Genomic DNA, 12,643 nt, shown 5'->3' with positions numbered 1-12,643 from the left:
ATCTGCTTGCTCTTAGTTTTCATGAGAGATTTGGGATATTTGCATCCTTTGTAATAGACTTCAGCTGGCTAGTTTATGCTAACTTGTTACAAGGTAGAGTCATCTGAGGAGGAGAGAGCCTAAGTTGAGAAACTGCATAGTAAACTCTGGGCCATAAGCAAGCCTGTAGAGTATTTTCAAATTACTGATTGATGTGGGAGCACCCAGCACATTGTGGGTAGTGCCAACCTGACCTGGTGGTTATGAATTCTGTCAGAAAGCAGACTTAGCAAGCCATGAGGAGCAAGCCAGTAAACAGCACCCTTCCATGGCGTCTGCGTCAGTTCCTGCCTTCAGTTTCCCACCCAACTTGAGTTTCTGCCTTGGTTCTCCCTCATGGACTATGATTCAGGATAGATAAGTTAAAGAAACTTTCCTCCCCAAGTTGTTTTTGGTCACGGTGTCTCATCCCTAACATCAATAGAAACCCTAACAAAGATGTTGGGTCCATGGAGGTCATGCTGAGATAGGGACAGACCACCAAAGTTTAGTAAACCCACCAAAGTTTAGTAAACCAGAAGTAAACTTTATTCCAGGAAAACAAAATAAAAAAAAATAAATCTCCATGGGGCACAAAAATCTTATCAGCTAGCTGAGACCACAGCCAGAGATGGATTTGTAAAGCTGTGGCAAAGGGCAGCTGTCGAACCCTCCCTTTTTAGATTAAGAAACAACAAGTATTGGGCAGTAACAAAGGAATTTTTACAATCTTGAAGTGAAACTTAGACACAAATTGCCCTTCTTTGCTATTTCCATTAACAGGGTTTTTCAGTTAAACTAGTATTTGTATTTAGCCCATTGTCTTTCCCTGGCATTCCTTGATAGTGTTCACCAAGGCTCCGCACTCCCCTGACACTGCCAGTTTCACGTGGCCAGGAAGGGTATGGGACAATATAAAACCAAAAGGTCAAAAGTCACATAATTCCATCATTTAAAAGTTAACTCAGCTCACATCAGTTGCTGGTCATGAGTAGCCAGGGCTTATCTAAAAGCTGGTCCTCAGTTTGCAGAGCCACCCTAAGTTTGCAGAGGCTTCTTCAGCCTCGTAAATAGAGCTATGGGTTGTAAAGTGAGTAACCCACTGTTAATAGTTAATCCTTAAGCTGCTGAGAAAGCTGTAGACAGTCTGCTCTCAGTCTCCTAGGCTTACAACTTCATATTTCTTTATTTCTCTATTCTTATTTCCAGAATCTACATTTTTTATGTTCTTATTCTTGGATTCTTCAAAAGATAGAGATTGGTACCAGAATTGAGGAGCCTGGTAAGCCCCATGGATTCCATGACTGTAAGTCCACTGCTGCTCTTCTCTGGCTGGGAAGTGAGCTCTTAGTCAGGAGCAATTCTGTGCGTAATACCATGATTGTGGGTAAGGCGTTCTGTAAGTCCATGGATGGTGGTTTGGGCAGAATCATTACATGCAGGAAAGGCAAATCCATAACCAGAGTAAGTACCTAATCCAGTAAGGACACAACATTGTCCTTCATTGTGAATGAAGTTGCCCAGGTCAGTGGCTGGTCACCCTGGGGAATGGTGCCATATCTGGGCTTGGTGTTGGCATCTGCTATTGGCATATCTGGCACTCAGTAGCAGCTGTAGCCCTGTCAACCCCGGCAAGTGCAAGTCCCATCTCTCTCTGTCACCATGATCAAGCTGGAAACAATCACAATGTCCCTCGAGGGGCGAGGGCTGGTTCAGTTCTAGTGCTTGCCCTGAATTCCTAAAGGTCAGGTGAAAAAACTGGGCATGTTGTCACACACCTGTCACCCAGCCTTGGGGAGACGGAGACGGGTAAATCCTGGGGCTCCCTGGCTAACCAACTTAGTCTGTTTGGCAAGTTTCAGAGCAACAAGAGACTCTGTCTCCAAAGAAAAATGGGCAGTGATTAAAGAATAGCGTTCATGAATGTTCTCTGGCTTCTTTCCACCATCACAAACTCAAGCATGCATGCATATCCCTTATGTGTGTGCACACATGCACGCACACATACACACACACACACACACACATTATAGGCCCCCACTGGCTCTTTCTGGCAGCACCCCCTTGTCTATATATATATATATATATATATATATATATATATAAATCTATAGTTTGAAACACTGGATTTTTGATCAATCACATGGGAGAATCCAGTGGGGACTGTGTGAGTTGGTTTCACTCTGAAGGCAGTTGAAGGCAATTGGCAGGCGTTGGCCATCTTAGGCCCCCTTAGTCTTCCTAGACTTGGTCTTGGTGCTTTAAGAGGTGAGACTGGAGCCTCCTTTCCCCTTCTTGTTCCTTGACCAGGAGGGAGCCCATCTGCTAAAGGGTCTTGTGAAATGCAAACACTTCATTCAAATGTAAATTACAACCTTTACCTTCAACTCCAGGAGACTTCCTACTTTTAACTTTTACTATAGGAAACTTCAAACTATGTTATATTAAAAAAAGAACATAATAAGCCCTTAATGGTCCCCAGAAACCCAGCTTCTAAAATTGTATTCATACCCTCAGTCTGTCTCTCGAAGGATGATTTTTAATGTGGGGTTCATACATATTTCAGTATGTAGCTGTAAAAGGCAAAGAATTCTTCAAATTGTAAGAGCACTATGATCCTCGCTCACATAATTATGCTATTCCTCCACATCAGGCACCTGATCCCCATCTATAGGTACAAAATGAAATGTTTTGCAATGAACGAATGAAAGCAACATTCTCACATTTTAACAGCCAGGCCTTGACCTTTTGGAGCCTGACCCTCAGTGACCCATGATGCCTCATATAACTTACTAACTCAGGGAACCTTGCACAAGAAAATTAGCTAATTCTATAAGCCTTGTTACTCACCAAGCTCAGTCTGCCCAGGGTACAGTTCAGGCTGGAGGCTGTCCGTTCCGCTGAGGGAGATAAGACCACTGCCACAACTTCTGGGCTGAACTGGAAAGAAGCTTCATTTATCACTGGCCAGGAGCGTACCTGGGACCCGCCAGAGAACAGTGGTGAACTACACTACTCAGGAGCTGATAGAGGCAAAATCCACAAGGCTACGTGCTTCTTACTTTAGGCTAATCAGGGGCAAGCGAACTTCTTGATGTACTTCCAGCCTACTCACCTCCTGCATCCTGCACAGTGGGAACAACCAAGCTTGTCTACAGAGGTAAAATTCCATGGTTTGTTACCTTACATGAACAGCTCCCAGTGTCCCAGGAGGTTATCAGTCCTTGGGCAAGTGGGACTTACAGGTTAGAGGCGTTTCTGCTTTATAGCTCTCCTAAGTGCAGTAACAAATTTCAAACATAACTTTAGCTATCACAGAGGCCATGAGGATAAGGCAGAAAAACTCCCCCTGCCCCAAACATATCCTCTCAACTGTTATAAAAAACAAAACCTTCCTCTCAGCAGTGGGCTTCCCTTTGGGCATTCACCTATTGCTTTTTTTTTTTTTTTTACAGTCTATTTCAATAAATTTTCTCTTTGTCCGCTGATGTCTTGGTGAATTCTTTTACCACCCATGTCGCCAACCTTCCCTGTGACATTTCTCACAGTAGTGTTCACAAGGTTCTCATTATTTTATTGTTTGTCCAGTTTTGAACCCAAATGTCACCCAAGTCCAGTTGCTTTGTTAAACCCAACCACTCAGGACCAGAAGGTGTCTTGATAAAAAGGGCCTAGAAATTTTTTTACAGCACACAGAAGCATAGCACTAGAGACTCTCTAGTCTCCAGAATGAGGAGAATAAAAATTTTAATTGTTCAGTTGATGAGGGGGGGAGTTACATGGCATTATCCTCATGGTCCGACTGCCATGATCCTGTGGGTGGGGGGACCTCTCCTTGTCTTGTTGAGTAACAGGTTGCATTCGTTGGTTTTTCTTGAGCCCAGTCATTTGTGAAAGGTTCTCTGAGTTGTTAGGGATTAGGCTCCAGACTTCTGTTGAGGCATAGGTCATTGCAGGTCAGACTCCTGATAAACATAGTTTGATTGGAAATGTAATTTTTGGCAATTTTGTTTCCATAAGTAAGGGATGGATGGATGATATATAGATGGTAGCCATAAAATACACCAGGTCCTAGAATGGGTTCTCTGAATATCCAGGGTTATCAGGTAATAGTTGGCAATGTAAATTAGACCTAAAGCTCAGCGTTTTTAAATTAACATTGGAAAAAGAAATCTCTGCTTGCATGGAGACTTCAGTGAGAGAGGCGGGATCCTGTGATGCTTAGAAAGCTTGGGGACAGCAGATCTAGGCAGGGTACTTGCTGCTCCTTGATTGGTTGGTTGGGTATAAGCAGACAGTTATGGCGCCTGCATGGTCATTATTCTGGGGCTTAAGTCAAAGATTCAACATGAAATTAAGAATAAAGAGTCTATTTTCTCCTTGGCCCAAGGCTGTAAGTTGTCTGGCTTCTCTCTTTCTGCTCCGTTCCATCCTCGGGCCGTGTTACTAAATTTAGCATATCTCATCATTTTTCCCTTCCTGGCTTCAGTTGATCTGTCTACTCAATCTTTCATGGTAAGATCTGCCTCTGTATCTGATTCTTTCTTGTCATTCAGTTATGGCAGAAGCTAGGTTGATCACCCTGTAAACATCCCTTAACCAGGATCTTCTACAGGTGCCCTCCTGGTTTTTCAAAAATAAAATTAAATTTAGGCAATTTATATATTCACAGAAAAATTGGGAGACTAGTACAGGGCATTCCCACATAGGTCATTCTGTTTCCCCATCAATATCTTAAATTAGTATAGTATAGTTCTTAACATAATGAGCCAGTTTGGAAGCATTATTATTCACCAAAGTGTTATTCAGATTCCCTTGTCTGGTATCTTTGATCCTGGATGCTCTTTTTTACATTCCACAGGCAGTGGAAATTTCCATTTTTATTTTATGATTGCTATAAAAATCCCATGCTGAAATTCTAATCCTGTGTTGGTGTTTGGGGGTGGGGTCTTTTGGAAGGGGACCAGATTGTAACACTGGAGCCTTCATGAATAGCACTAGGGACTTTACAGGAGACTACAAGTTGGTCTATGAATCAAGAACTGGAACCTCACTAGACACCAAGTCTGCCAGCCCCTTTCATCTTAGACTTCCATGTCTCCAGAACTGTGAGAAATAAGTTTTAGTTGTCTGTAAGTCATTCAGTCTAGGCCATTTTGATCCTGCAACTCCAAAGAGCTAAGATTACGCCTTGACAGTTTTGAAGTTTGCCGGTCAACTATGTTATGACCTCCCTGTGCTGAGACTGGCTGGGTGCTTTCCTCACACTTCAGGCCAGAACTCTCTCTGTTGATGGGGAAGGCCGCAGGCAAAAGAGCGGTGCTCACCACCTCACCTTGGTTACCCTCTGTCACTGCCACATACCCACGCAGACGCTGCTCTTGGTTGTCAGGCCATTGTTGGTCAAGTTCTCGCAAAGCTACCAAGTTGCTCTGTGGCTCTCCTCTCTTCATACTGTCCGCTCGTGGGAAGGAAGTCACGATTCAGCTATGCTCTACCTGAGGACAAAATAGCTTTGAAAATGACCTCTAATTTCTCCACGTGGAGAGGATTCTTTGCCTACATGTATTCCATATCAGTTCAGGTGTATGGATATTGATTTCTACTTTGCAATATAAATAAATAAACAAACCAAAAGTGAAGCTGCTTTAATTTTTTGCTCAAGTTGTTTCTGCTTTGGAAACTCTTCCAGCAGTGGTGGTGACTTCCTTTCTATCATATGAAAACAGTATGGGGTTTCTTCTTACATTTTTGGTCTTCTTTTTCTTTTGGGGTGTGGTGGGGTGAAGCTTCTTTCCTGACATTACAAGATGGTTGATGTTCATTGTACACTCACTGAGCTTGCCTGGAAGCCAGAGAGTAAAACAGCTGCACTGGTCAGCCTTACAGACTAGTCAGTGGTGACACACCCCTTTAATCCCAGTAGCCACACTAGTTTCCATAGAAACCGGGCAGTAGTGGTGTAAGCCTTTAATCCCAGCCCTAGAGAAGAATGTAAGACAGGAGGAGACAGCTCTCAGCCACAGTCTTTACTCTGAGAATTCCTGGAGGCAGGATCACCATTTCGGACTGAGGTAGAAGAGCCAATGGCTGGCTCTTTTGCTTTTCTGACCTTCAGGTTGAACCTCAATATCTGTCTCTGGGTTTTCATTAATTGTGCTACAAAACATTGTTTTCTTTGTTGGGATATGATGTTATAAGCAATATCTGGGCCCTAAGTAGGTTGTTATCCTCAGGAATCATTGCCTCTGTGGGCCTCTCAACTCATAGAACAACAACAAAGTAAGATGTTTAATAATCCTTAAGTGTAGACATTCCCATAAATGCTTCTATGTTTGATGCCTGTAGGTTTACACAGGCCAAACATAAACTTACAAACTCATATCAAGCTTTAACCTGTTATTATAATCATAATACTATCTTCGGGATGTTTTTGGAGGTAGTCTTTTGAGTTATTATAGATTGGACCAAGATTCACACTTGATTTTATAGTAGTGGTAATTATCATAAACCTGATGTAAGAATCTTAAGCACCATAATTCTTAACACTCTGCTTGCACGAGGTTCTGGGTTAACTCCCTACAATATTGTAGCCCTGAGAGGAGTCCATTGAACGCCGAAAGCTCTGGTGCTTAACAAAAGGAATCCCACAACTAGCTCAGAACTGAGAAATATACAGGTATTTATTAATAGATAAAACTTACAAATCAGGATTCTCTGTGTGAACGATAGATAAAGATGAGATCCAAACAAACTGAACTAACAAAACCGGGGTCCAGGGGGAAAAGCAGAGAGGAAGAGGGCCAGACGCTCTTCTGCATCCAGGTAAATAGTCTATGAGGCCACGCTCCAGTAGGTGGGTAGTTGTTAGCTATACACCTTCCCACAGCAGTCCATTTTCTTTTTAAACAGAGGGGCAATGTGTAATTTATTTCTCTGTCTTCTAAAAATAATCATTTGGGGCCCCTATCATCTCCCAAGAATAGCCATAGTGTTACTTTTTGACTCTGAACTGCTATCCACATGGAACAGCTCTGGACATATGGCTCAGTCTCCCTCCAGCCCCGACCACTGGGGAAGCTGCTTCTGTGCAACAGGATAGGGGATGGGAATGCAGACAGGACAGATGCAAAGCGTCATCTGAAAGACACGGTGCCCGAGTTTGCTCTCCTGTTGCTGTAATAAACACTGTCATCAAAAGAAACTTGCAGAGGGAAGGGCTCCTTTGGATTATATGGTCCCGGTTACAGTCCGCCACTGAGAGAGGTCAGACAGGAAGTCAGGAAGAAACCACGGAGGATGACAAAGCTGCTTCTTCATCTCGGTGGTTTCACAAATGATGTGATTTTTAAAGCCAGGTTGGGAAGACTCTCCAGCCAATAAAATGCCTGTCTTAACAAGCATGAAGATCTGAGTCTGGATGGCCGACACCCACACAGAAGCTGGGAGCGGTGGACATCCTGTAACCCTGAACTGGAGTGGGAGGGTCCCCAGCGCTCAGTGACCAGCCATTCTAGATAGCTAGTGAGCTCAGCGTTCAGCGTCAGACACTTTCTCAAAAATAAGGGAGAGTGCAGTGGAGGAAGACACACAGCATTGACTTCTGGCCTCCCTGCACATGTGAACATGTGCCTGCATATCTTATACACATACACAAATAATTACACAGACCTACACTACACACACACACACACACAATTACACATACCTACACTACACACACACACACACACACGCAAACAACAGCAACAAAAACCCATTATGCCCCCTTAATACCTCATGAAAATTTTCTTGCAGTTGGTCTGGGGTATGATCCTGGGATTGGAAGTTGTCAAAAGGGTTTTATAGGCCTTTTGCCAGGTTAGACCCAATGTTTAACCAGGGCTATTTGCCAAGCTCTTGAACGTTAGCCAGAGGATGGCAATTGTATAACCACTCATCACCTCACTATGCTACGACTACCTCAGTAGATGGCATCTCTGAATCCTGCTACTCAGGAGACTAAAAAAAGATGTCCCCGGGCACCCTTGCTGCTGCCCCTCTTCTGAGGATGCTGGCCTCAACCTTTGACAGAAGACACAGCACTGAGCTTCTGCCCTCAGCTCCAAGAACAGCTGCATTTACTATGTCCGGCTCTGGGGCCTGAGGGGGACTTTCCATCTCTACATCCTAGCCTGGTACCATCTCCATTGAACAGATCTGTACCTGGGAACCTGAGGGAGCTGAGTGGCTTCCACTAAAATCGCGGACCTGAGCCTGGGTGAGTTCTGAGCTCTACAATGAACAGACAACTCCAGGCTATGGCTTGAAACTCAGACCTTCTTCAAAGCCACCTCTTCCCTTCCTTAAACACACACAGGTTCTTGATATATGGACTAATCTTCGGGGGAGGAGCACCTCGCTGAAGCCAAGGTCCTGAAGCCCAGGTTTTCAGCATTAGGTCCTAAAGAGCCCCTACTTTCCCATTCTTCTTCAGAAATTAAAGATCTGAAGACATTTGAACTTACTGCTAAACTCCGGGGGGTGCGGCGGTGCCCTATCTCTGACTCCTCCACCCACACTTCTCTGTGTCTTTGTCATGTCCACACTCAGCCCCCCATCTAACTGTGACCTGTGGCATATCCATATACCCTATGTACCAGGCTCCACACCACTGACCAGAGCCCAGAGCCAATGCACTTGCTCGTTGTTACCACACCTATCATTGGCCTCTTCCCTTCCCAAAAGTGTCATCACCCAGGACGAAACCTGTCCTGGCGCTGACCCTGCTCCTCGTTTATATTCACTTAGTCCCCACATTTCCAGGACTCAACACTTGTTACACACCCATCTCTCCTTTTCCCCCATTGCCCTAGGGAAGGCATAGTCTCAGAAGCCAGACTACCTCCCTCCTATCCCTAGTTTCCAGAAGAATCCAAAGGCAATTTCCTGAACACTGTGTCGTTCCTTCAGCTGCCAGGACTCCTGAGTGAATAAATTTCCGCTCTGGCTCCAAAGCCTGCTTCTTCTAGCCCTCCAGATGGCTACTTCAGCCTGTATCCACCAAGCTTCAGCACCAGAGGCTCAGGGGCCTAAGGGCCAATCCTGAGAAGGCTTTCAGTTTCTCCGAAAGCTCTAAGGTATCTTTGGCTCAGCCTGAGAGCCCCATCCTGATTGGCTGCTGCCGGGGTCTCGCGAAGCTCCGCCCCAGGAGCTGTCCTCTGCGGGAACCCGGAAGTGCGAGCCTGGAGATGGCGGGGGATCGGAAAGTGGAGCTTGGCGAGGCCCTGGCGCTGGGTCAGGGCTGGCGCCACGCCTGCCACGCGCTGCTCTACGCGCCCGACCCTCGCAAGCTGTTCGGCCGCTTCCCGTTGCGCTTCGCCGTGCTGGTGAGGACGCGGCATGCTGGCCTGCTTCCCCGCCCCGCTGCCCGCGCGTCCCGGCCAACCATCGTCCCTCTCCTCCCCCAGATGCAGATGCGCTTCGATGGGCGCCTAGGCTTCCCAGGCGGCTTCGTGGACGCGCAAGACAGCAGCCTGGAGGACGGGCTGAACCGTGAACTGCGCGAGGAGCTGGGCGACGCGGTGGCCGCCTTCCGCGTGGAGCGCTCCGACTATCGGAGCTCACACCTCATGGATGGGCAGCGCGTGGTGGCCCATTTCTATGCCAAGTGCCTGACGCCAGAGCAGCTGCAGGCGGTGGAAGCCAGGGCACCTCAAGCCAAGGACCACGGGCTGGAGGTGGGACCAGCCTGGGACCCTCTCCCATGTCTCTCACCCAAGAAAGCCACTGGGTGGAGATTTTGACATGGCACTCACTCTCAAGTGTCATGAACTAGTTGGGATTGTGGTCATTTCCAGGCTGGATAACACCACCAACTTGGTCTCCCTTAGTAACTTTTGCAGCGAGATTTCTAGAACACACACGCAAGGCTTTCTTCTGCTCTGTATGCTAATATTCAGGACACTCCAAAGCTTGACCTTGGGCCCTTATTTTCCTTTAGCAGGAGGTGTACCAGTGATCCTAGTGCTAGGGAAAGGTGTGTGTGTAGGTGACTATCCAACTGCGGGTGGGGACAATATTGAAACAGGTTACCGTGCGTACTTTGGCAGTGTGTAGACCGAACAGTCTCTCGGAATCAATCACTAGTTGAGTGAGGAGGTCAGAGGAAGATTTGGGTATTTTGCCTTTTTCTTGACCACCCAAGTGACACCTAGACGTTCGTGTAAGTTCTGTGATTGGACGTACTGCTACAGCCATGCCTGGCCCCTGGAGGCAGTAACCAGCGAGGATGAGGGAGAAGATGGAGCAGGATTAGTGTGGGTGGAGATTGGTACCCAGCATGGGTCATTTGTAAGCTTTCCTGAGGTGGGATTATTGGGCCCGGTTCTATCTGGTTGTTAGGTTAGATCTCCATTCCGGAGACCCCCGTTCCACGGTAGGTAAGGGAATGTGGTGAGATGCTTGAAATACTGCATGCTGCCTGTCTGCTCTTCATAGGTGCTGGGCCTGGTGCGGGTGCCTCTGTACATCCTTCGTGACGGTGTGGGAGGCCTGCCCACCTTCCTGGAGAATTCCTTCATTGGTGCTGCCCGGGAACAGCTATTAGAAGCCCTTCAGGACTTGGAACTTGTGAATCCTGGCACTATTGCAAACCTCAAGAACCCAGCTTCTAAGTAGAAGCTGCCCACCATAGACCCATGGAAGCCAAGACGGGGGCTTTGGTATAAGGGAAGGAGGGAGGGAGAGGCAAATACTTTCTCTTTGGGGGCTGAGAGGTGAAAGTTGATATACGATTAAAGGCAGAGGTGTGTTTTCCACAGAGGACCTTGTCTGATGGCATTAGGGATCAAAGACCTTGGTTGTATCTGAGTCCCTCCTTATACATGGATAAACAGCCTGGAAGCTCCAGGTATGCACACGCGCTATCTGTGATCACAGAGCTGGCACACTCTCGTCTGTCCAATTTAACCATGATGTGGCATCAGGCACAGCCCACTCCTTCCTGGTAAATGATGGTAAGGTTTGGGTTCTTTCCTACCTGCTGCAAGGGCTGCGGTCCAGGATCCAGCCCAGCCCATTCTTGTTAGGGAAGCAGAGGAGAGGGTTTCTCCCTGAGAATGGCCATGGGGTGGGGCGGGGGGGGGCTTACCTGAGGCCCAAGCAAAGCTGTGGCTTTCAGAAAGTCGGGTAAGGCCCTAAGCAGCCCTGCACTCTTCCCCAACTGCTGAGGGTTGGCACATGGCAGGGAATTCTTGGGCTGAACCTAGACCTGAGACTCCAGTCCTGACGCCTCTCTTCCAGTATGTTCATCTTTCAGCTCCCTTTGTTTCTGTCTAGCCTGCCCTGCCAAAAACAGTCATCCAAAAAGGCAGGCTGGGGCTCTGTTCCTTCCAGTTCTTTCAACAGATAGGGGTTAATTAACCCCTGCTCGGTGGCAGGTGTGGCAACTGAAATGGAGGCCCGTTACTCTTGTCCTCCAGACTTCTGAGTGAGGAGTAGGCACATCGCATCATACATAAATAGCACTACATGGTAATACTATAAGCCTTGTCTGGCACGTGGTGTTCAGGAACCCTTTAACTCTGTCATGTCAAACTTACCCGCATGATACATGGTTTGTGTTGTTGTGTCCCAATAAAGCACTGATGAAAAAGCAGGTGTCAGACTAGACCATAGCTCCGTGACTGCTCTGCTGGGAAAGCTAGGTTACTGGTTGCGGGACCCGTATGTGCACATGTTTGCAAGGGAGTAAATGATGGAGCGGGTGTGGTTCTGTTGGCATTCTTTTACTTGGGTTGGTCCCTAATGGCCCTGGTAGAGAACATTAGGCAGAAAGAAGAGAGGGCTAATCACAAAGAAATCTGGAAAGAAGTGTCTGAAAGGGCACGTGTGACGGGCCTGTGGTGGGAAGACCTTGTCAGAACGTCCCCAGCACGTACTTCCCAATCACGATCTTGCAACGTGTTTCACAGTCAAGTAACTTATTTATTTCAAGACCATTCCTGTGACAGATGTGGATCTTTTGAAAATTCTCAGTGGGGGCTGGGGATATAGCTCATGTAGCTTTGCCTAGCATGCATGCAACCACGTGTCTAAACCCTGGCATTGCATAAATAACACCTACAACCCCAGTGCTCAGGCAGGAGGATCAGAAATTCAAGATCATCCTTGGCTACAAGGCCAGCCTTCAGTCCGTGACAACCTGCCAAGACAACAAAAGTCTAGATAGTATTGAACTGGTAGCTAAGGCCTGTCAAGAGAATTCAAGGTAGCTTCATTCATAGATCTGACACCTTAGTAGAGATGGTTCAAAGGCTCGCCTGGGACCAAAGCGCCTGTATGTTGCCTCCCAGACATGGTAATCTAGTTAGATGAGATTCTTTCATAATTTGATGCCCAGAGAAGGGTACCAAGAGCCTAGGGTAGAAGCTGCAGGATGACGGATAGTCGTTTAATACTATAGTCAAGGGTTGGGGATTACACTCCTTCTCTTGCTGGTGGTATAAGGGGGAAGTGATAAAGGATCTGCCACCAACATTGGCAAGAGCCTAGTGTAGAACAGAATAGGGTCACTATAACTAGACATCAGGAAGCAATGGGAGGCTGTGCTTCAGAGGTGGCAGCCCTTTTGGTACAAGATCAT

General features: G+C 46.8%; 1 protein-coding gene across 1 annotated transcript; it reads left to right on the top strand.

Moving 5' to 3' along the window:
• The first annotated feature begins 9,217 nt into the window (after positions 1-9,217).
• On the top strand, positions 9,218-11,649 carry LOC126500041 (U8 snoRNA-decapping enzyme-like). The gene is made up of 3 exons (XM_050139655.1): positions 9,218-9,386; positions 9,468-9,737; positions 10,498-11,649. The coding sequence occupies exons 1-3, from the start codon at positions 9,249-9,251 to the stop codon at positions 10,675-10,677; spliced, it is 588 nt and encodes a 195-aa protein (XP_049995612.1). The 5' UTR covers positions 9,218-9,248; the 3' UTR covers positions 10,678-11,649.
• Positions 11,650-12,643: the final 994 nt, after the last annotated feature.

This window comes from Alexandromys fortis, unplaced genomic scaffold (genome assembly GCF_014885135.2).
Source record: "Alexandromys fortis isolate MF-2015 unplaced genomic scaffold, M_Fortis_MF-2015_v1.1 scaffold_36, whole genome shotgun sequence".
Taxonomy (NCBI): Eukaryota; Metazoa; Chordata; class Mammalia; order Rodentia; family Cricetidae; genus Alexandromys; species Alexandromys fortis.
This window is presented reverse-complemented; position numbering and strand designations above follow the sequence as displayed.

Coding starts and splice junctions, on each gene's coding strand:
- LOC126500041 (XM_050139655.1), top strand. CDS start 9,249: ATGGCGGGGGATCGGAAAGTGGAGCTTGGCGAGGCCCTGGCGCTGGGT. Junction 9,387..9,467: donor CGTTGCGCTTCGCCGTGCTG/GTGAGGACGCGG, acceptor CTCCTCCCCCAG/ATGCAGATGCGCTTCGATGG. Junction 9,738..10,497: donor CCAAGGACCACGGGCTGGAG/GTGGGACCAGCC, acceptor TGCTCTTCATAG/GTGCTGGGCCTGGTGCGGGT.